General features: G+C 39.4%; 1 protein-coding gene across 10 annotated transcripts in view; it reads left to right on the forward strand.

The window, feature by feature from the left end:
* The window catches only part of EYA1 (EYA transcriptional coactivator and phosphatase 1), a 168557-nt gene that overhangs the window by 61037 nt on the left and 84479 nt on the right, over nt 1–23041 (forward strand). For 6 of the 10 annotated variants that reach the window (XM_064507408.1, XM_064507407.1, XM_064507402.1 and 3 more), the window contains exon 3: nt 22252–22301. In XM_064507408.1, the coding sequence (XP_064363478.1) occupies nt 22252–22301 (50 nt within the window). The other 4 variants (XM_026115221.2, XM_064507404.1, XM_064507409.1 and 1 more) reach the window with 4 other exon arrangements.

The following is a 23041-nucleotide window of genomic DNA, read 5'->3' on the forward strand; positions in this document are numbered from 1 at the left end:
TATTTTTTGCACTGACGGTGCAAACATCTACACAGTGTGGCCCACTTAAGCTTGCTGTAACCTTTGGTCTGGACTTAATTAGTAAAGGACAGCTACAACATGGACTTAGTATGGTTCTGCATTTAATATTATTTTTAAAATATTTTAAAAGAAAAATTAAAAGGATATTAAATAGAAATTTGAATTAGAAGCCCAGAGTGGTGGAAACCTTTGTTGCTTCTTTATTGCTTTCCTTGCTTTCCTCTGCTGTAGCTCATTGACTAGAAATAAGTTTCTGCAGAAGGGTTAAGAGAAAAAATATGGTGTATCATGGAAATTATGCTAAAAAGGAAAAAATCATTTAACAATGGCAGTGAACTTGGGTTTTCAGAAAATTATAGAATGGAATAAAATCTGTAGGAAACATTAAATGCAAAAATTCTTCAGCTTTTTTATTCTTTCAGCTTTTTAAGTATTTTTTAGATAAGTGAGACTTTTGTTTGGGGGAAAAGATTTCTGGTCTGAGATTTGATCATCTGAGGAAAAGATTCCTTTTTGACAGATTATCATTAATTTCCCCAACATAGTAACCATGGCTTGAAATTGCCAAGATGTCAGGTCATTAAGTCAAGGAAAAAGGATCCTGTTTTCACTATCCCTTGTGTAAAGCTTTTTTTCCTCATTTTCAGGCTTCAGGTTGACAGCACTTCTCATTTGCCTTGAAGCAAGTTGATAGCCTTGAGAATTTCCAGTAGGCTGTCTACCAAAGCTCTTTCAACAACTACCTGATATAAAATAAGGCCATCATAGCTCATAGATGGTGTCATTCTTGTGGCTTTTACTTCTTTTCTAGTGGTCTCATCCCTCACTACATTCCTATGCTGCCTTTGATTTTATTTTCCAAAGTAAATCGAAAGAATGGGTTAGAAAGGAAGATCCTCTTCAGTGATATCACTCTTACTTATGACCACGTGCTACGTGGTGAGGAAGAGAAAGTCAATCTGGCCAGCATATGAGACAGGACAGTCCTGCTGTTGGTCAGAACTGTGTGCAAAATCAAGTCTGAAATGCTGGTCCGAAAAAAGAAGCTGAAATGATCTGTAATATGGAAGAAGCAGCTTTTTGATCAAAGACATAGCTGGGTTCTGACAGCAGGAAAAGAGCAACCAAAGGGTAGAGGATTTCTCTGTAGTATTGTTTTCCTTCCTTCAGTAGCTCTATAAAATGAATCTGATTTCTTGAGCTACAGCTTTGCTTATGTAGGTAGAGACTGAAAGGATTTCCCTTGACATCTGACAGCTCTTACCCTCAGGGAATTACTTTCTAGATACAATGAAGTTGCTCTGTCAGCAAAATGAATGTCAGCAAAATGAAAAAGTTCATTAAAATAACTAAATTGGAAACGGAAATTGGGAAGTTTCTTGTTATAATCTGGTTTCCTAAAGAAGAAAGGGCTTTTGCATTTACACTCTTGGTACATGTCTTTCTAGCTGTAAATCTAACTTTTTGATTTTTGGGTAATCTCAGCCAAGTCCAATGAAGAGTTAGCAGTTTCAACAATATTATGCTCCTACAAGTTTTATGAAAACAGGCAGATGGTCATGGAGAAAGGCACCTAGACATCCTTGATTGAGAGAAAGGCTGATGACAAACTTGTCTTTTAAGCTGAGAATCCATAAGACAGGGCTGCCCCGTTTTGGCAGGAAGGCTGGAGGTGTGTGGGTGTTCAGTTCAGGCTAGATGCTCCTCAGCCCCTGGGGGCTCTTGGTGGGGCAGTGCTTTGTGTGTCCCTCTCCCCAGACTGGGGTTTCGGAAAAGGTGCATGGCGGAGTCATCCCACGACAACTCCCACTCCAAGCCACACATCCCCAGTGCTTCCCAGCCCAGAGATCTCATTTCTGAGCAACACGCATCCCGGAAGCCCTGCCTTTTCCACTTAGGGCTACACCATCCTCATTTGCAGACTTCATTTTCTTCTCTGCCTCCTGATTATGCCCCATTTGAGCCCTCCCACAATCCTCTCTTCAAATTTCCCAACATAGATCCTTCAAACCTGTTGCAGCTACTTCACCACCTCATTTCTGCCTGTTGTGGAAGCGCTGCTTTGAGCCTCCTGTGCTCCTGCTGGCTGCGGGTGTTCAGCACCGCTCTCTCCGTGGTCACTAAGGCCCGCTGGACCTCACTAGCTTTTCTGTGCAGGAAACAAAATTTCTTCCTCTGCCACCACTCTCAGCTTCCAGGAGATGTAAAATAGCTGGTAAGAAGCAGCAACTGTGAAAACTGAAGCCTGCGAGCTGTGAAATAGAGGGAATCTCTGGCAAGACCTTGTAAGTAACTCTAAGCTTATAATTCTGTCTACTGACAGCCTTGCTCTAAAATACCCTGTCTGGCCTTTCTGGCATGTTGTGAGAAAAGTTCAAATATAGTCAAGTGGCAAAAATCTTTCATTTATAACCTGCTGTCATTAGCTTTGGCAGGAGAAATGTCAAAACATGGCTTCTGGGTGTTTGGTGGGTTATCAGGTTGATTATGTCTTATTCTGGTTTTAGGGATATCTTTGATCTTACTCTTTGGTAACTGTACTTTTAATTATGTCAGAGGTTCCCAGGATAGTAATTTGCAATGTATCTAAATAAGCATTTTAGCAAAGGAATTAATGAAAACCTCTTTAGAGACAAGGATTAAGAGCTGCATGAGGAGTTTTGTAACTCTGACTAGGCTGGGGACCTTTTCTTTGGGTACAAAATGCTGCTGGAGCCTCTTGATCAGTATCTATATGAAAAGACTGAATGTATCTTGTACATTCAAAGATTGTAGAGTGGGAGATGCAAACAGTGCATACTTGGAATTATGCAGTAATTTTAGATGTGAAAAGCAGGAGACAAACTTTCAAATTAGAGTTTGAGAATGTAACCAAGTGACTCATTTAAATTAATAATAACTGCATAGTTAAGTCTCTGTGCACCACTTTGAAAATTTCCCAAGGTGTTTTGCTATGAATATTTATGCAATCAGAAATAAAATGCAGACAATGAAGCGAAACCAATGTAAATACAAAGTGATCACAGAATTTACGTTTTAATTGTTTACATAACGTACACTTTTGTCCAGTAATAAAATATACATATGACTGAAGAAAGAAACACAAAAAAACTAGTTTCAGCAATTACTAGAAGTAGTAATGCTTTTCTGTTTTAGTTTCTAAAGGAGCCACTAAACCTGCTTGCACTTTGAACAAAAATATTTAAAAGTTATAGTCTAAAGTATGTTAAAAAAAAAAAAAAAGACAGATGACTGCATCACTTAAGGGCAGAGGTATGTCAGTCAGATCCCCTGTTAAAACAATCTTCTTGTACTATACTGTGAGTCTAAAGCAATCTCAACAGTGATTTAAGCTGTTTTTATGTATTCTGAAGACTGTATCTGCATTAAGCGGGCCAAGGATTATAAGAGGAAGGTACAGGAGGAGGAGAGCAAGTAAAAGGAAAGGGGTATGCATTCTTTTTAAGGACCTACAGCATCCTCTGACCAGTTACCACTGACTTACTAAAACACATAGGCTGCTAATATTTGATCAGATCATGAATGGTGTTAATTTTATTATCCACTGATCTTCCATTCGACAGTATAAATGCAAAGAAAGGTAACTAATTCCAGATTCCTGATACAACAGTTCACTTCAGGGAAAGATGAAGCAGTAGAGTTATGTCTGAATAAAATTAAGCTGCCTGCACCCCATCCAAAACTGAAGACCCCCCGACCTAATTTCAGCTACTAGTATTACTGTACCACCTTTGCTTTCCCAAAATGGCTGCAGGTGGAAAACTAGATATTCTGCAGCTTCCTCTGTGCTTCCCTGTCTGCCAAATAGTTCCTACATTTTGAAGTCTTGTCAAACTGAGCAATGATCCTCCGCAAAATAATTCCATCACCAATTAGTCTGTCACTGGCTTTGTCAGTTTATCTTAACTTCTCTGCGCTGTGGACTGAATGCTGGATATAAAACAAAGATCAAGAGAAAAGAAATGTTATGCTTATTCTCTGTGTAACATTGCCTTAACCCAAATATCATCCTCTCCTGAAGCTGCGAAGCAGTGAAATTCCTTCCGAAGACCCCAAACTGAAAAAAGAAACAGTCATGTCTCCTGAGTCTCATTCCAGTATGGCCAAGCTGCTCCAACCCTTTCTGGTGAGACCAGGCACAGTAATGATTTAACGTGCGAGGAGAAGCATAGAGCAAACTGATCAGCAGCAGAGAGTACGATCCTAAAGTCCTCATCCTCCCATATGTGTCTCAAGCAAAAATTGAGCACACACTCTATTCTGTGGAAAATCTAAGAATCTAAGTAGCTGCCCTGCAAAATATGTTTGATTCTTCTCTGAAGAAGAATTCAAATAGCTTATGTAAAGAAAGACACAGTGTGTAAAGCAATTCGCCAAAAGGTGAGTTGAGAAAGGATTGGAAAATCCTGCTAGGTAAATGTGGGGATCACTAGCTCTTCAGCACCTGGATAGTAGAATCTCTTATGAAAAAATGCCAGCCAGCATGTACTGTCAAGAGATTGTCTCCATTGTGAATATAATTCAGAATATCTGCAAGTTAGTACTTTGGTGATTCGTATCAAGAGAGCTGATGCAGTGAACACAGTACAGATCTATAAATACGTCCACTCCCTTCTCTGATCTTCAGACTCAAGAAAAGGGGAATAAGCTTCAACTCAATAAGACAGTCACCTCTACATGGGAGAACTGACTCTTCAGAAAGCATTTATAATGTGGTTAGGGGCTAGACACCATCACATTGAATGATGCACTGACTTTTCTGGTAAACACTGTCTGAAAAGTAATTTTGGAGTTAACAGGGAATTATGTAAATGGAGAAATAATCAGATAAGGTGATCGAGACTGAAGAAATTAAACAGTCTTTCAGGGTGCAGTTATGAAAAGATGACTGGGATACATTTAGCAGATTTCAACTGATGATGCCAGTCTTGTGATTGCAGGCAGGTGAGGAAAATGAACAGATTTTATACAATAAATCAGTATTTATGTTTTCTATTTCATTTAGACTTGCAGGAAGTTAAGATTTTGTGTGTTTCAGCCTAAATGCTTGAAAAGATATTCATGAGAAATTTTGAAAATAACCTCTTTAGGAAAAGCTCATTTTTCTGTTTTTTAAAAACAATTTTATTGTTCTGTTTTTACCATCGTCATATTCAATAACTCTGATAAACATTCTAACAAGTATGATAAACATTCTAGTGAATGTATTGATCAAACACAAATTGCTTAAAATCTTGTGAAAATGTTATGAAAGCACCAGGTGAGAAAAATCTTCATGATTTCATGTGAAATTCAGTTTCTTCAGGAAACTTTTTTCAGGGGAAAAATCAGCCATGTTTGTTAAAAACTAGATTAAAGGCAGGCTTTATTAGTCATCAGGAAGATGCACAAGTTCTCACTGGGCTGAATTCTGCACCCTTCCCTATCCCAGAAGTCTACTTGAACTGCAAAGAGGTTGTGCTCTTCTGCTGCAGGCTTTTCTGCTGTGTGCACGTCCGAGAGCTGCCCTGCAGCCTCCCCACGAAACAAGGTTTCTGATCTGAGCCTGGGTCCTTCATTTAGGCAGGCTGCTGCTGCTTCTCCCAGAAACAGAGGAGTAATCGAAGTGCCCCTCTGGGAAGTGCAAGACACAGCGCAGATAGCACAGGGTGGCTTTTGAAGGCTGCTCAGTCCAACTGAGGTGCTGAGTCCCAGAGGTGCCCCTCGGCACTGTGTTGTCCTGCGCTGTCCTACACACGGCACAGAGGGTCTCGCCCCTCGCTCTGCTGTGCCGTGAGGGATGCAGGGTTTGTGCTGAGCAACCTGGATTTGCTCGAGGACGTGGACACTGCAATGCCTTCTGAATCCCAGTGAGCCTTAGGCAGCAAAAAATGGTAGCCCAAGTGCAATGTTCAGCTCAGCAAGAAGAGAAATGGCATTCAGTATACTCAGTGGCACAGTTTAAGCACTGGAAAAGATACTACCTGACATCATTAGTTCCTTCTTTTCACCTAGGTGTCGTCCAATATGGTTGCTTTGGTTGAATTGTAAGTTAGGTCAAAAACTAATTCCAATTCATGGAGTTGGAGTAGTTTGGGGATATTTTTTCTTCTGACAAACAAGAAAAAAAAATATTTTCACTTTATTGACCCAATTTATAATTAGCCAGTGTAATTACTCAAAATCTTAATAACTTGTCACAAATTTTATTTTTGATTGTAACTGTTAGCTGACAGTCGTTAATAAGATGTTAACCTTTACCTGGCATTCCAGCTGTGACTGGAATACCAGGTATTATAAAGCAGTTTTAAAAGCTGAACTTAAATTTGAACATTTCAAAGCATACATGTTTTTGTTAAGACTTTAGAACAGGATATTTTAAACTTTTTGTGTGTGTGTGTGAATCCATTTGCACATTTCAGAAAGAAATCAGAGTAAGGAATAAATTCCTTCTTTGGGATTTTCAAATGATGGGGATCATCCAAGATCCAGTGAAGCAAGCAAAATTTATTCAATTTACTTCTGCTTTCAGTAGAATCAGCCCTGTGGAGGTGTTAATCTGGACATAGTTGCATTTGTTGTTAGACAGGAAAGAATGCCTGTGGCTTATTAATTTTTCTAGGATGGGAGGAAAGAGACACATTTTTCATTAGCTAAAGGGGATATTAAATGAATTAATCATTCCCTTGAGCAAGTGACACCTATGTGCTTATGCCATGTTGATAAGTGGGAATCTTACAAAGTCTTTATGTTGCCATTTTTATTATTTATTATGTCCCACTGATATCTCCGCAGGTACTTTCATGTTTTTTGACTGCTAAATGACAGCATTGCTTTCTAATTACTAATAGTTCTGAGTACTGTTAGTTCTCAGGCATTTGAGGGAAGGTATATTGGTATTATACATGCATCTTTCTAGCAAGATAAGTCGTGTATGTGTTTAAACTTTTGATGTTCCAGCAGCTAAACTTGGAAATTTAGCATGTATCTTTAAACTGTGCAGTGCAGCTTTATTAAAACAAAGAAACTTATGTCCTACAAAGTTACAAGCAAGCTTAGGTGAGGGCAAAGATTTAGCAAATCAGTGTTTTAAACCAATCTCCTAAATCACTGTGATTTATTCTTCTTTTTACTCATAGTCATGAATTTCTAAGCCAAATGTAAACAGTAGTCCTCAAATCTCTTATTCAGGGTCTCTGAAGTCCACTTCTCTTACTAAATTAATAGGAAATATTTTTACTGCGTATTAACTTTCAGCTATTTTTTCATTGCTTCAAGTCATGACTTCGGGTCATTTTATGGTACCCGTTCAAATTTTGAGAAACCAGCATCTTGGCAGACTTTGGTGCATCCAGACATGAAGAGATAACTAGACTTGATTGTGCCATCTGAGCTGTGGGGGAAGGCTCTGACACTGGCACACAGTCCTTTTGAGGTCAAAAGGGCCGTTAATGGGTACACTCGCTCACCTTTTGGATCAGATTGCAGGACTGTGGCCACAGCTGAAGCAGATTCTTCTTTCTGTTCAAGTCCCCAACACTGGCCGACGGGAACCTTGTAACTTGGGGCCAGCGGAATTGTATCTTATCATGTGATTGTAGAAAATATTTGATCTGCCAATTGTTGCTTTATGATGCATACTGTATAACTAATATTTTATTTACTTATTGACCAGAAGAACAAAAGCCAAATCCCAGAACTCACCAATTAATAGAGAAAGATTTGGATAAAGCTCCTGCTGTGCCTGGTACACTACTTACGTTTGAGGCCCATTCCATAAAAGGAAACTCATCATAAAATTGAACTTATTTTAGTTAAGGCTTCAAGATGCATATATGATATTTTATAGCATTTGGAAGGTGAAAATATTAATAGTGTTTTCTTATTTGATAAAAGATTACAACTGAAAAATAATAATGACAATTTTATGAGGGGGGAGAAGCAGGATGAAAGAGGAACGCGCTGTGGTGGTTTGTGACAGGTCTTGCAGGTCTCGTGGAGGGAACAGAGCCTTATGCTGGCAGGGTTGTACCCAGCTGTGGGGCTGTCACTCTCCAGCCCTTGGATTTTCCCCTTCTGACCTAAACTGATGGCTGGTATGCACCAGATAGTTCCTGCTACTCTTACTGAGTTCAAAATCCTTCCCTTTTGTGGAGGAAGGCTCAGCAGGTGGAGCCTTCTTCCTGGACATCCGTTCTGCCCTGCAGTGACCAGCGGGGTACAGTTCCCAGCGGCTGGCAGGACGGGGATGCTCCCTTGTGGGGCCCCAGCCAACCTGGGCTTTGCGGAGCAGCCGCAGGGGTTGGCGTGATGGCAGCAGCACCAGGCTCCTTGCCCAGGGCACTGGCTCCGCTGTGTGCTTCCCAGGGACTGTAATGAATCACTTGAAGCAATCAGTCCCTATCAGTATAGTTTTGACTTTATTTCAATAAGCGGTCTTCTGTTTTTTGGTTTTTGTTTTAATGTTTTCAGTAAGTGCTTTCTTGGTTTTCTTTCTAGTCTTAAACAAACTGAAGGATGGTGAAATACACTGGTGGAATACATTTTAGGCTAAATTTTCGTAGATGTCTCTAATTTTGGTTTTGTTGGGACCCAGAAGAACTCTTAAAAATCAGCCTACCTATACAAAGGTACTTTGCTTATGAATAGAAGAATGTGGTAATAGATGCACAGCAGATAAATAAGCATTCCTGAATGGCACTCAACTCATTACATATACCGATAGTGGCCACATTACAATATTTTAAAATCAAATTATAGTATAACAATTAAAAGCTATTGAGCTCTGCTCATTCAGCTCTGTTTCAAGTTCTTCAAACGATTTTGATCTATTTCGTATGTGTGTGTCCTGTTCTTGATCATGCCATTGCATTCTTCTGGTATTATGAGTGCAAAAGCGTTCTGCCTCTGCTCGGTTTACAGTACCTCTGCTGTTTCAGAGTAAGGCGTGTTTTCATTTTTCTGTGGCTCTCTGAAATAATAATTTAGCAATATTATTTAATGGAGTATGTCATGTACAGAAATTCCTATACTATAAAAGACGAGACACCCTTAAAGACAAATTTTCAGAACCTCGGCAGGTGATTTGCTGGGCAGATGCGACTGCTTCAGTCCTTTGTCTAATGCATTATGGGCACACGACAGAGCAGCAACATACCTGATTTGTTTTTCCAGATATTGAAAGCAAACTTTGACCCTTCCTAAATTCTTGTGAATCCCTCTTGAAATCTTTATTCTATCCTACTTCCCCCTAAATTAATTAAAGGTTTTCCAGAAACAAAACTACTGACTGCCCTCTGTGATTTCTTTTTGCCTGAGCCTAAGTCTGAAAGGGATCTGTTATCTTGTGTTCATCAACTGAAAATATAGGTGTAATTACGTATAATTGGTTTAGGAATTAAACATTTCATTGGAAAGGTATATTGTCAAGCAGGAAATAAAGGTAGAAAGTCTGTATGATGCACTTAATTAAAAAAAAAAAATCAGTATTAGTAGCCCGGAAGTATCCAAGCAGTAAAAAGAGTTTAAGCTTTGTTTACATTTTGGCTGCAAGAGATGCCTCTCTTTAAGTATTTAGATAAACAAACCGAAGCTGCTGTTTTCATTAGCCTGTAATGCAGAGCCCAGGTTCCTTACCACAGAGAAGACTAAACTAAAAATCGGTGGCAGAAAGCAATCTGATCTCTTCCAAATATGAGTCTCGATAAACCTTACAGTATGGAAAAAGACTTCAAATTTTGTACCTATTGACATTGCTTAATAAAAACATCTCAAGTACTGGTGCTTCTGGGTGTGTTTCCAATAGCAATGTGATTGCAGGGCTCTGTGGATAAAGTTACCAATCCTTTGAATTCTGACCTTCAGTCTAAAACAGCTTTAGAGGTTACTCTTTTTCCGATTTGTGAGATTGCAGAGAAAAAGTTAATGCTGCTGGAAGGAAGCGGGGGAGGGAAGGGGGCTTGTAGATGAGAACTGGGACTTTGAAGCCATCTGAGAAGTTTTCCTCTGACCTTGATTTGTAACAACAAATATTGGCAGTCTGACTCTAAGTAATTATACAAAGTTTCAAAATAGAGTAAGCAGCAATTGAAATGTTGTGGATGCGATTCCTATTGAGATCCAGTCCTGCTTACAGTGATTTTAAGGGAAATTTTACTGTTGGTTTCAAAGGATAAGTTGGGGTGTTTGGAGGAGCCAAAGCCATCCAGACCTGAAGTCTAGTTTAAGCTGATCGTCTGTGTTTATGGAGGGACGAAACCCCAAAGTTAACTGTGCCTCCCCTAGACACATCGCCTGGCGGTGTCTGTGTATCTCTGTGGAAGGGAAGGGCTGGGATGAGGATCTTAAATTAAACGCTTCATTTTATGTGGCTACAGTTAGGTGAGAGGAATCTAACCGCTGCTGAACAAACAAGGGTCAGGATATAATTACTATAAAGTTCAAAACCATTTATTGTGGTAAATTTCATATAAACAGTTTAAAGGACAAGCCATTGATGCAAGTGTGAAATAAATTGCCCTTGTAATGATTATTTTAACTTAGACTTGCACTTTTTCCTTTTCATTACAAGGCTCAAAATATAGAATATTTATGAACACTTTTAGAAGATACTTCACCCTTCCTGAGCATCATAAGAAAAATATGTGTGATGAGTGTTTCAAGGTTAAGGACGTACATATATGCTATATTCAACTAACACAAGGTTTGTGATTCTGAATGCGTGTTTATGGATCATCTATATTAAGTTATAAATGCAGGCTTTCCTTAACCATTTGTCAGAGTGAGCTTCGATTCTTGTCCTATCCATTTTCTTCATAATTCCAAATGTTTTTAATTAATCTTTGTTATTATTTTCTCTATATCATTATTTTATTTGCTTGACTAGTCTCATGTGTCAGCAGCTGAAAAATTATGCAATAATTGACACAAATAACTAAAATACAGTAATGATCGACTGCTCCATCTACTGTTGAACAGTGACATGAATAATGCTTCAGGAAAAAATATGGAACATGTTTAGGTATAATAACAAAATGGAATTTGCAACAAATAAACCCCATTGTTTCTGTGGTTAGTGAACAAACATATTTTTCTTGCGGAATTAAGAATTCTGAGTTGGACTTTAATTCAGAGCTGAAACACAAAGAGGAACTTTCCATCTCCCTTTTCACCTTACGGGAGGTGCTGACAAAACTAGTTTTGTTCATGTTAATGGAAAATAGTTGCAGAAAAGACAGTCTAGCATTACTGAGCTGACTCATGCTTTACAGTGTACTGTATTTATACGGCTAGCAAAGTTTAAGTTATTGCTGTGAACAAACTTGTAATGATTTGTTAATTCTATCTTTTTCTAGTAGCACTAAATGAAAGATGAGGAAGGCTTAAATAGTTGTGGGAGGATAAACTATGGAAAAATTGCATGTGTGTGAAATGATGTGTTTTATAGTCTTTACAGAACAGCTGTTTTGTTAGCTAACTGGTAATCTCTCGTTAGTACTGTGCTGTTTCATACGATTTAGTCTTCTGAGGAACTACTGATTATAGCTTTTATCACCCATTAGAGCGATAACAAGCTACTCCTCATCATCACTGATGCATTTGATTTGACTTACACATTTTTTAAAATGAATTATTATTCACAAATCAGAGGGAAGGATGATTATTTTGAATTTTTTGCAGTTATGTTTCTGTGCGAAGCTGGAGTAAGAGCTTGAATGTAAATGAGAAAAATTAGCCCTTTCCCAAGGATGCTCACAGTTTCCAATGTACTCCTGTTTCATCCCCTATCTTGCAAACATCTAATTCTCCATATAACCTTTTTTCAGCAACAATCACATGGCCTTCAGTGTGACTTATAAACAGTTACTAATATGTTTATGCATCTTTCAAGCTAAAGTTTTTGTTCAAAAAAGTGACATTCTGATTCTTAGGTACCTGAAACAGTATTCAGTATTGTACTCTAAGGCTATTGAACTGGAATATGGTAAATAATTTTCAGTAGTTCAATTTAATTGATAAGACACTGCTTCAGTAAAGGCTGTTGTAGTTAGCAGAGCTACACCAACATGACTCCTAAATGAGGAGGCGAGTCTTGATCTCACTGCTGTGCCAGCAGCGTGTTGTAGCCCTGGTCTTCTCTGTCTTTAGGGAAAAGCGATGCCATCCCTTATGGGTAGAGCATCTGCTTCAGATGATCTGGAGACAAAAACTAATCAGTATTTTTGTGTGGGAATCAAAAGCATAATTCCCTTGATGAGATTTCTAGAAGAGAAAAGTGATATGGGAGATGCTCAGTTGGGTGTGACAAGGGACCAAAAGAAATGGGACAGTATTGGACACACATAAAACTTACATTCATGTTGGAAACCTTCCTCTCCCACTGCCAAGCTGCTTATTTATTTTTCAGTTAGAATACTGGGTATATTTATACTTTACACTGTTTGTGTGTATAAATACACATATAGATAAGGTATATGTATTTTTGTTTCTTGTTACATAGTGCTTTTAAGACGCTTTGAATGTATTGAAAAACCATGCATACCTAGACTTTGGAAAGTGAAAAATTGAGAAATGCCAATGTATTGCTATCAGAGTTTGACTGTTACTTTGGAGTAAAATCTCTGAATTTGTGTATCTGATTATTTCAGAATATAAAGTCATGAATTCCTGTAAAAAACTAAAGCAATATCTACTTGAAGATAATAAAGATTACTATTTCCTATTTAAAATTATATGAAATGATCCCATACTTCATATTGAAGTTGTTGACTTAAAACAAGCATACTTCCATGCAAAATAGTGAAAATGTAATTTAGGCTAACAGTTCATATACCTTTAGACTAAGGACTATGAGCAGCAGTTTGCACACTTTCTTATAATATGTTACACTTATACTTTAATTCATTATTAATTTAATTTGGTATAACCTGAAATGTAAAATTGTCCTTCTCAATCATGCTGATATTTTTTAGATAAACTGGTTTAAATGGTTGATTTCTATCACTTTTTGCTTGTTTGTAATTACCAAGGTCTTCCTACTTCTGCTCACATGAGTAGCAGGAGACAATAAGGACTCCTGTCAAATGTTGCGGACTTCTGCTACAGCCAGGCACGTATCTAGGCAACAGCTGCTATGTGTAAGATAAAACTTGTTTGGAGACATAGGAAAGCTATTGCCTGTTTCAGAGGGCTCGACGCTGTATTACAATTGTTATGGGAAAAGCCTCATAGCAGCTTCCATGAGCATCAGAATGCACCTTTTGCTTTAATAAAGTGTGGTCTTTTTGCGCACATTTTTAATGTTAAATATTTCAGTAGCATTTCCTATTTGGAGACAAACGTTCAGCTACTGCATTCCACTATTCCATACCACAATCTTATATCCTTTTTTTAAAATTATTAGTACATCTGTAGTTGTGGCATCTAAATACCCAGTAAATACCATGTTCAGAATGGACTCATTTAACTTGTGTTAAACTGGTGACACCGCTTATGCAGTTAAAACTGTATCGCATGAGTAATAGTTATAAAAATACACCCAATAGCTTGTTGTACACTTGATATTATGTAATGGGCCTGGTCCTTTACTTCTTGTGCCTCTTGAGATGCCAGCTGAGTCCACTGGAATGCATAATCAGGGCAAATTCAGACCTGATGTAAACATATACAAATCCCCCTGAAATCTCTGTTCCAAACCCAGTGTTAGTGTAATTGTGGTTTAAAATTGATGTTGGGTGGCAGTGGTAAACAACCCAGTCTGCACTGATTTGGTATTCAGTTAGCTGGAAGAACAAAACCAAAAAGCCAAGTAAATAAATCTCTGCTTTCGGCACAACGAATGCATAACTTGGTTTCAAATAGGTGAAGTGCTCAGCTGGCATAATTGCTTTATTGTTATGGAAATAAAAAAGCTGCACTCACTTACCCCAAATGAGGATCTCGTCCGTGGTATCAGCTATATGGTAAGTTCATAGGTTAGACCATGCCATGAGGTAATGATATAGACTAATCTGACGTCCAATCTTCAGACATCAGATAAAGAACTTTAAGGCACTGTTTAATGGCTGTGTAAACACAGAGGACCTACTTTATCTTATTTCCTCCATCTAGTCCATTTATATGGCTTCAGTTCCCATACTACCCACATGCCATACTACAGAAAAGATTAAAAATTCAAAGCCGACTCTTCTCTTGCACTGCATCGTCAACACCCTTTTTCTGATCATCTCAGCCTCAGTGTAATTCATCCCATATTTATCATCACATCATCAAGCTCTGTATGTGTTTAGGGGGATCTGTATTAGTTTAATTAAATACAGAGACTGGGCAGACTCCTAAAGTTATTACTTAGACAAAATTTCCATTAGGGACTACAAACTCCAACAGTAAGCCTGTTTCAGTAAGCTTTAGTTTCGAAATCGTAAAATTTATGCATATATTTGTGATGTTTGCTTTTTTCAAACATACAATGAAGTAGATTCTTGTAAAAATTCATCTTCTTTGACGGAAGTCCCAGTCACTGATTTTTAAATCATTTTTGCATTTCCGTAGCCTCATTTAAATAGCACTGTTTTTGAGAGAGGTTTTGAGTTACATTTTTCAGTGTGAGATAGTATGTCACAACAATGTGATTAATTTTTGATATTTTTTCAGAAGACACTGAGCTTCTTTTTCATAAAAGTATGTGCCTGATTTTTTTGCATGAGTGGATGGAGCGCCTGGAAACACTGAAGGAGGACATGTGCTTGAATGTATGGAGGATTAAGTAGATTTTTGTTTTTTAATGATCTAATTAACACTAGTGAATGCTTCAGAGGTAAGTATTCTTTAGGGGATCACGGCAGTTCCAAAAGGTACGTAGTTCAGAATGATTACATTTCCTTTTATTTCCAAATTTCAGTGAATTTTACCTGACAAAACTGCGTAACTTCATAAGAAGTAATTTGTATTTCTTTCACAGTTTAATATAGAACATCATAAATAGTCTTTTTGGCATGAGATCTGTTTTGTGAATATAAAGAAGTAAATGAATTCTGTTTGTGCTGGCTTCAAGGACAGGCCCAATAGAAATCTGCTTATTTTGACATGAGTTCCCATATATGGTATGTGACTATCCCGAGATTCCTTTTCTGCTCTAAACAAAATGAAATCCTAGGTGCATTTTCAGCTGGAGGTTGACTTGTAGCTTTGCAAAACGATCTGCTTTCCTGAAGTATTCCCAATGTACTTTCTGCAAAATAATGTATCACTTACGCGGATATAGTAGCCAGAAGATGTTTCTCCTCTAGAAGTATTGCTTTCATTCACAGATTAGTTTGTTGAAGGTAAGGATATATTAGCAGCGAATAACGTCAGATTTTTGAAAGAAAAAAGTTCTGTTTGAATCTATTTATACAATGTAGAGTTATTTTTATTTAGTACATTAGAGTGGCATAGTATTAAGACTTTTTTTTTTTTTTTGGTACTGCAAATCATTAGACTGTTTTCCTCATCATATTTGGATTACGTGTACTGAAAAAGTGTAGAAAAATAAGCGTTACATGAATTGAAAGATACTCTGTGCGAAGCGGAAATGCTCCAGAGAGCCCTGGTCAAGTTTAGTCTTTGTGTGTGTTATAGTTAACGTTTTTTACTTGGCGTATGTATTTCTTAAATCAGTGGTTTGAATTATGAGCAACTAAAAGTGCTGTAATAGAAATGTATGATAAACCAGTTTTAGTTTAATGACTTACTAATTAAATTATTTAATTACTTATTGATTGGTAGAAGCGAAGCTTTTAACAGTTCCTGTTAATGCTCAAATTTAACTCTGTGCAGCCATTTCTCTCATCTTTGGAAGTATTTCTAAGGTCTATGGAAATAGCCTTTGCACAGTTTTAAATAATAGAGCTTTAATCTTGATAGCTGAAGAACAGCAATTTGAAATATAAATTGCCTATAATGCTGTTTTTAGAAGCACAGATATTTCAAATACCTGCGTGGTTTAAACTATTTAAAAAGTTCCAGATACTTTATTTAAATACCTTTAAATTGAAGAAGGCTGGCTTAAATAGTTTTAGCAGACCTTTTCTTTACAAGGTTGCAAGAATCTCAGATATTTGAGAACAAATCTGTTACATATCCAATCAAAACGGCATGTCCAGACGTGCATGTTGGCCGTGCGCTTACGAGCCGCCGTGAGTATCCTGGTTTAGCTTCTCTCATTGATATGATGTTGGTTTAACTCGGGTTATTCTAGTAGCAGGGCTTTTCTTTAAACCCAGCTTAGCGGCGGGGACAGAGGGGCTCTGGCCGTGAGCAGGCTCCGCTCGCGCGTTGCGGGGAGGCTGCGGCGGTGCCCGGGGGCTGCGGCGGGGCAGGGCGCGCCTCCCGCGGCCGCGCAGCCCCCGCGCCGCCTCTCCGCGGCGGGAAGGTTGAGTTGAGGCAGCAGAGCCTCATTGCAGTTGCTGCTTTTAAACCAATAAGGCTGGGGCAGGAGAAGAGCTGCTGTTTGCGTTACCAAAACAAAAACAAGACCTCAAAAAAAAAAAAAAAAGAAAAGAAAAGAAAAGAAAAGAAGGGGGGTGAGAGAGAGCGGGCGGGCGCGGAGAGCCGCCGTGCCCCCAGGCAGCGCCCGCGCAGACCCACCGGCTGCGCAAACACGCGGGCGGGCTGCAGCCGCCGCCGCCGCCGCCGCTTTGTCTGCCGCGCCGCCGCCGCCCGGCCCGGCCCGGCCCGGCCCGGCCGCCTCCGCTCCGCGCCCCTCCGCGCAGCGGCCGCCCCCGCGGCGCGGGGCGCGCCCTGCCCCTGCGCGCCATGGGCGGCGCGGCGCGCTGAGCGCGGAGGCAGCGCGCAGACGGCACCGTGAGTAGCGAGCGGGCGGCGCGGGCGCTGACAGCGGCGGTGCGCGGCGGCCGGGCGGGCAGCGCGGGGGCGGAGGAGCGGGCGGAAAACGACAACAGGAACAAAACCCCCGAAGCCAGAAAAAGAGAGGGGGAAAGAGCCGAGTTGCAGAACAGCCCGTAATTCTTCAGCTGCGGGGATTAACCTCGCGCGGACTTGCAGCGGTAGTTGCTGCCTCCCCTGATAAGAGTAATACGCAATTATAAATCACCAGGTCCAGCAGTTAATTTTGGCCGGGTTTCAGGCGCGGGTTTGCAGGCTTCCCACAAAGCAGATGTTACGGGGTTCTGTTTGTTGTGTTCAGCCAGGTTTTCGCTTCTCCTGTTTGATTTCCTAGAGTGCTAATGGCTCGCTGAATGTGAATAGCGTGATGGCGAGATGTAGATGTTAAATGGAGAAAAGAAAAGATACGTGATGTAGGAAATGTATAGATCTTTCTACAAGAGGCGGGAGAGCGTGAGAAAAATAATAAAAAGATTGGAAGGAAGAATGCATGACAGAGATTTTGACAGCGCTTTCTGAAGCAGGAAATCCTTTTGCTTAATATGTTTAATTTTTCCAAACACCAAGCAAAATACACAGATCCCCAAAGGAGAACTTTTCAAGATGACAGAATAAACATCTACACAACTAAAATATTTGACATTTATTGACGTTTTAGGTGGCTTATTTAGAACTACAAGCTCAGAGCTAGGAAGTTAAAGATCTTTTGAAGTCCCATGAAACTTTACATCTTGCTTTTGAGCAACCGAGACCCCCAAAGCATTCGCTAGTACGTGTTTCCCTAGGTGTTTGTGACAAACATCAAGAAGAGGGATGACTGATTTTTGTAATAAAAGGTTTATCCTGGGAAAAGTAAAGGTGCCAGTGCATTTAAAAGTGTCTCTTGGAAGTTTGGGGGGTTGGTGGTTGGGGTTTTGGGGGGATTTTTTTGTTTTTTGGGGTTTTTTTGGTAAGCAAATCTTCAAGAGGCAAGCGGAAAAGTTACCAGCTCTCAGAAAGAAAGACTAGCATAGTTCATGTAATTTGTTTGAATTTAAAATAATGGCAGGGATTTGGAGAGACAAGTGTAAATATTTAGTGCATCACTGGAAGTTTTTACCATTAGATACCATATATAAAGAATCTTTTATTTTCCATCCCGTACTGAGACAGTTTGGAAAGTGCCTGCCAGGACACAGGCTGCCGATTTGATGTGTAAAATAAATAAATAATATGTGTTTGTGTGTGTGTATGTATTTCATATAAACACACATGTATACATACACACGCACACTGTTTTACATGTTCACAACTAGGTGAAGTGCAGTATTTAGCCCAGCTCCTCGTTGCCGTATGAGCTTTCCCAAGGCCTGGGTAGGGTCTGTAAATGAGCAGCCATCCCCTCTCCGAAATGCTGTGCGGTGACAGACCGTGTGAGTCACGGTTGGTCTTTGGAGTGCACAGAAAAGGGAATGAGTAATCATTTTGTTTGACTTTCAATAAGTATGAAATATTTTGTGGGTGCCAAAAATATCTTGGAAAAGCAGAAAGTCATTCTTAAATTTCGGGTCATAACGGAAGCCTTGTCACATTGTAGCACTTCTTGCTTAAATTGAAGAGCTGCTTCACGTCTCAGGCCGTTTCACTCGTGTGCACGGATGGAGCATAGGGGACAGTACTTTCAGAAGAATTTAAACTGGTAATTAAAAATTAAATAACTGTAATTATCTGCTTCTGTTTTAATAAGTGCAATTTGTCTTTGAAGTAAGTAGCTAGTGAGAAAGGTCTACCTCCGCACTTTAGCAATGTGATTGTATGGAGAGGGAAAGTATTGTGAAGTTTTATGCATTGTCAGCAAGGTGCCTTTTTGTAGCCAATTTGTAGTTTCATTTCTTAACATTTTAGCTGTTGAAACCATTCTGTGTGTAGATACTGATTGCATAGCGCTTGTAAGGCGGAAAAGAATGCTGTTTGGGGAAAAACACTCTTGCCCTCCTCCCTGCCCCCACCCCCGGTTAAAAATGACAGGGATTTTTTTTTTCCACCTAAGGAGAAATATTCTGATTAGAAAATTGTGATTGTCTCTGAGATTTGACTCCTTAAAGTAAAAGTGTGTTTTCAAAAAAGAGCTCTTATGATGGCTGTATTTTTCTGGGTTAACTGATTTCTTTTCACTTAAAAATTTTCTTTTCAATTGGAAAAATGTTTTAAATTATAGCCATTAAAAAAATTGTTTCTAGCAAGCAAAAATACTGTGGAAAATCTGTAATCCAGACAAGCACCTACATTTTATTTGCTCTGTGCTGCTGAAATTTAGAATCCCTTCCCATTTACAGTTTACTTTTCACAGAACATTATTAACTTTTTGGCTTCATACATGATCTTCTGTCAGATGCTTTTGATTTGTAATTTAGCAAAGTATAATAAACAGTGCAAAAGTCATGAATTTTCCTCCGCATCCTGAGCTCTGTGGTAGGGAAAATGTGATAAAATGTGTACCTTAAGTCTTGTTTGATGATCTCTCAAAGCAAGTTTGCCTTCTGGAAATAATTTCTGGGGTTGAAGAGCATGGTATTAACAGATTTAATGTGGCTATTCAATGGATTGGTGGAGTACTATGTGAGGTTTAACAAAATGAGAGAGACAAATTGAACATCAACAAAACCTACATCTGTGAAGAATTATAAATTTAATTAGAAAAAAGGCAAACTTAAAAGACCTCATTAACTAATCTGAATTTGATGTTACTGATTTAAGATTCTTACGTGGATGAATTTTAAGTAGCTTTGCTGTCATTGTCCTTTTTTCCTGGTCATACACTACCTAGCGCCAGTATCTGCAGACTGTATTAAAGAGAAAGATGAGAATGTTACTTGAAACAATCAAATTATACAAAGTCATATTTTTCATGTATTGAGGAGAATGTGTACATCCCTTATCATTTCGGGCATTTTTAGTTTAATTAGTTTAAGCAGAGCGCAGAGTATCACGTGTGAGTGGCAGCTGCTTTTTTCTCTTTTTGAATTTTGTTTTATGTGCCTCTCTGACTGGACGGGCAGGGCCACTGTGTTTTTTTCACATTTTGTTTGATATGTGAGTTACGTTGCAGAACTTCAATTATCCAGAAATCTGTTGGCAAAATAGGAGAATGTATGAGAACAAGCACACGCCACCCAGAAATGTTTTTATTCTAAGAACTAGTCGTCATAAGTGTGGTTTCTTACTACATTGTAATTTTGTACTACACATAAAAAACTGAAAGCATGTGAAGTGTAGCATTTTGTAAACTGTAACTAATTTCACTCACATCTGTGTCTAATTGTTGTCTGCATTCGCATTCTTGAGAGCAGATTTATTTTTCCTGGACCACTATGTGGATTCAGCTGACCAGCCTAAGTGAGGATTAGTTGTTTTAAAGTTATTTTGATTAAAGAGTCATTTTTAAATATGGTAACGTGCAACACATGGTTTAAATAATCCTTGAGACACAAAGGAATATATCTAAAATATGTCTAATGAAAATGAAGATTGTGGATATGAACTTTCACAAATCATAGAGTGTAAAAGGACATATAAAGTATATATTTAATTCACTAGGAATGAGCTGGATTTTTTTTCTGCCCTCTCCCATGAATCCTTAAATTAAATCTCTCTCACTGTACACACACACGTACACACGCGCACACATGCATGCACACACATGCACATACATAAAAATATATATATGTATGGAAGTTACTTTTTTTTAATTTGGATAGATAAAATAGTGAGGATTAAATGTATTTTAGAGTTTGGTGTAGTGTGAATAATACTAAAAGGTACTTTGGAAAATATCAACTAATTAAAATATATAGGTGAAAAAGGAAGCTTTTTCTAGTATAAGATATATGTTTTAAGTGATCCTGTGCAAGAGGGAGTGAAGATAGCTCTGTAAGCAAACTTAGTTCTCACCTATAATTTTTTCCAGGTGTTTAGAAGTAAGAGCAGAAACATATCCTAAGGCACTCTACTGCAGTTTCTGGGGTAAAGAATTGCCAAAAAAAAAAAAAAAAAAAAAACCCAAAAACCCCTTACATCTTAATTTTTTTTTCAAAACAAAATGCACAGTTTTGAATGTGTCTGCTCCTCTGGTTTGATTTGGCATGCTATGATGTATTGAAAAGCACGTTATGCAGTACTTTAAGTACCCAGTTGTAAAAGGATTGATGTTTTTCAGCATGCGTTATTGCATGCTTCTTGACATCATTTGTGATGTTATGCATTGCCTGGCTTCCCCTCACAGTTGTTTACTCTTGCTAGTAGTAATTCTGTCTGTGATTAAAAATAACAAAAAACTACAGACACATAAGCAGGGTTTGCTTGGACGATTTTTATGGCACTTAAAATGCCTCATCTCTCTTGTCTGTGCTCTGTGATCATTTAGAAGATGTCGGTTCAGGTTGACTGGAAGCACACATGAAAGATTCTCCATGTGGACGTTAAGACGATATATACCTTTCCCGGAGAGCCTTGCCTATGCTTTTAAGCTCCCAGTGTAGCTTCACCTGAGTTTTATCACCTGCTGACAGTCCTCACAGGCTACAGGGAAGGGTCTGTTATCAAAGCAAATACGGCAGTGTTTGGCTAATAGGATGAGAGAGTCTGTTACCCACCTGAGTTGGGGAAGGAGTTGTTTTATCAACCTGGGAAATTGTTACTGGGTTTTCCAGTGGGACCAGACACCCTTTGTGATGAGCTGGCTTGGAGGTAAGCGTCGTGGCTTCCTCCTGCTTGTGTCACCACAAGTGTTCGTTCAAGCCATGTTATCAGAAACCTCATTAGAGACCGGAGTTTTTACGAGGCGGCCCTCGTGGCCGGTGGGCGCTCCTCACTGCCATCCGCCCGCTCGGAGACGGGCTCCTTTTGGAGGTGGCGGCGTCGCGCTGCCGTTCGCCCGCCGAAGAGCGTTGCGGCAGGTAGCATCTCCCCCGCTCACCCCCGCTGGCCCCCCGGAACGGCCCCGGCGCGGGAGGGCTCGGCTGGGAGCTCCCGCGCGCCCCGGGGGCCACCGCGGCGGGGGCGCGTGGCGGCGGCGGCGCAGGGGAGGAGGGAGCCCCTCCGCAGCTGTCACAGGCCCCTGATGAATCACTGCCCCGTCATTTGGCCGCCGTCTCCCAGCCCGGGGAGGAGGGAGAGAGACCTGCCGAGGGAACAACAGTTGAGCCTTCAATTTAAAGACAATATGCCTTTCACGGCCGCCCTGCCCTCCTCCTCTTCGTTTGGGTTTAAAGGACAGGACTGTCATCCGCAGTGATACTCTTTGTTTAAGCGAAGGCCTCGCGTCAAAGCGGAGTAATAGAGGCTTCTGTTTGTTTCCCTGGTTTGCAGGTGCAAAAGTCCCAAGCCAGTTCAGATGTTGCTGTTTCCTCAAGCTGCAGGTAAGGATATGACCAAAAACGGCTGGTTTTCTGCAAGTCTCCTCTTTTTTAATTCAGGTGATGAGTAAATATTTGTTGTTGTTTCCCACCACAAGCAAACTTGTGAATGTCGGGGTTGCGTACTTGAATACATGCAGCAAAGTCTGTAAAATGTGAACATACTCGCTTTTTCCCTAAATATATTACTTTTATATAAGATATTGACTTTTTTAACTCATTGTGGAATCATCCTGTTTTTTCATGTCTAGGTCGGTTTTAAGTAATGAAATATAAAATTAAGGATTTATGTCTAGCATTTACGATAAAAATCTCAGTTCAAGGTGAAAACTGGATGGTTGAAGTGACACTTATGTTTAAGGGTATTTATACCATTACTGTGGAAAGAATTTTTGATAAATTTTAATAAGTCTTTAAAAGAGCCTAACCATTTCATTTAAATAGAAAAATTACTGGTTCAAATGCCTTGGAGGCACAGTAACCTATGAAATTTCTACTGGGAGCAATTACTTAGAATAAGTACATCAAATAACATTATCAGACGTTTTAGGTATAAAGAGACAGAAGTATGGGGCACTGTATTTATAAGCTTCCCAGACATAAACCAAGAGATATGTCATGGTGGTGATGGCTGTTGGCCTTTTTATGTAAGGCTATTAAAAACGCGAGTCGGAAATATTCAGCTGCTCGTGTGCTGTATAAATGCTTAACTTTTGCGCTGAATTTGAATTACTCTCTTACTA

The sequence above is a fragment of the Dromaius novaehollandiae genome, chromosome 2 (assembly GCF_036370855.1).
Source record: "Dromaius novaehollandiae isolate bDroNov1 chromosome 2, bDroNov1.hap1, whole genome shotgun sequence".
Taxonomy (NCBI): Eukaryota; Metazoa; Chordata; class Aves; order Casuariiformes; family Dromaiidae; genus Dromaius; species Dromaius novaehollandiae.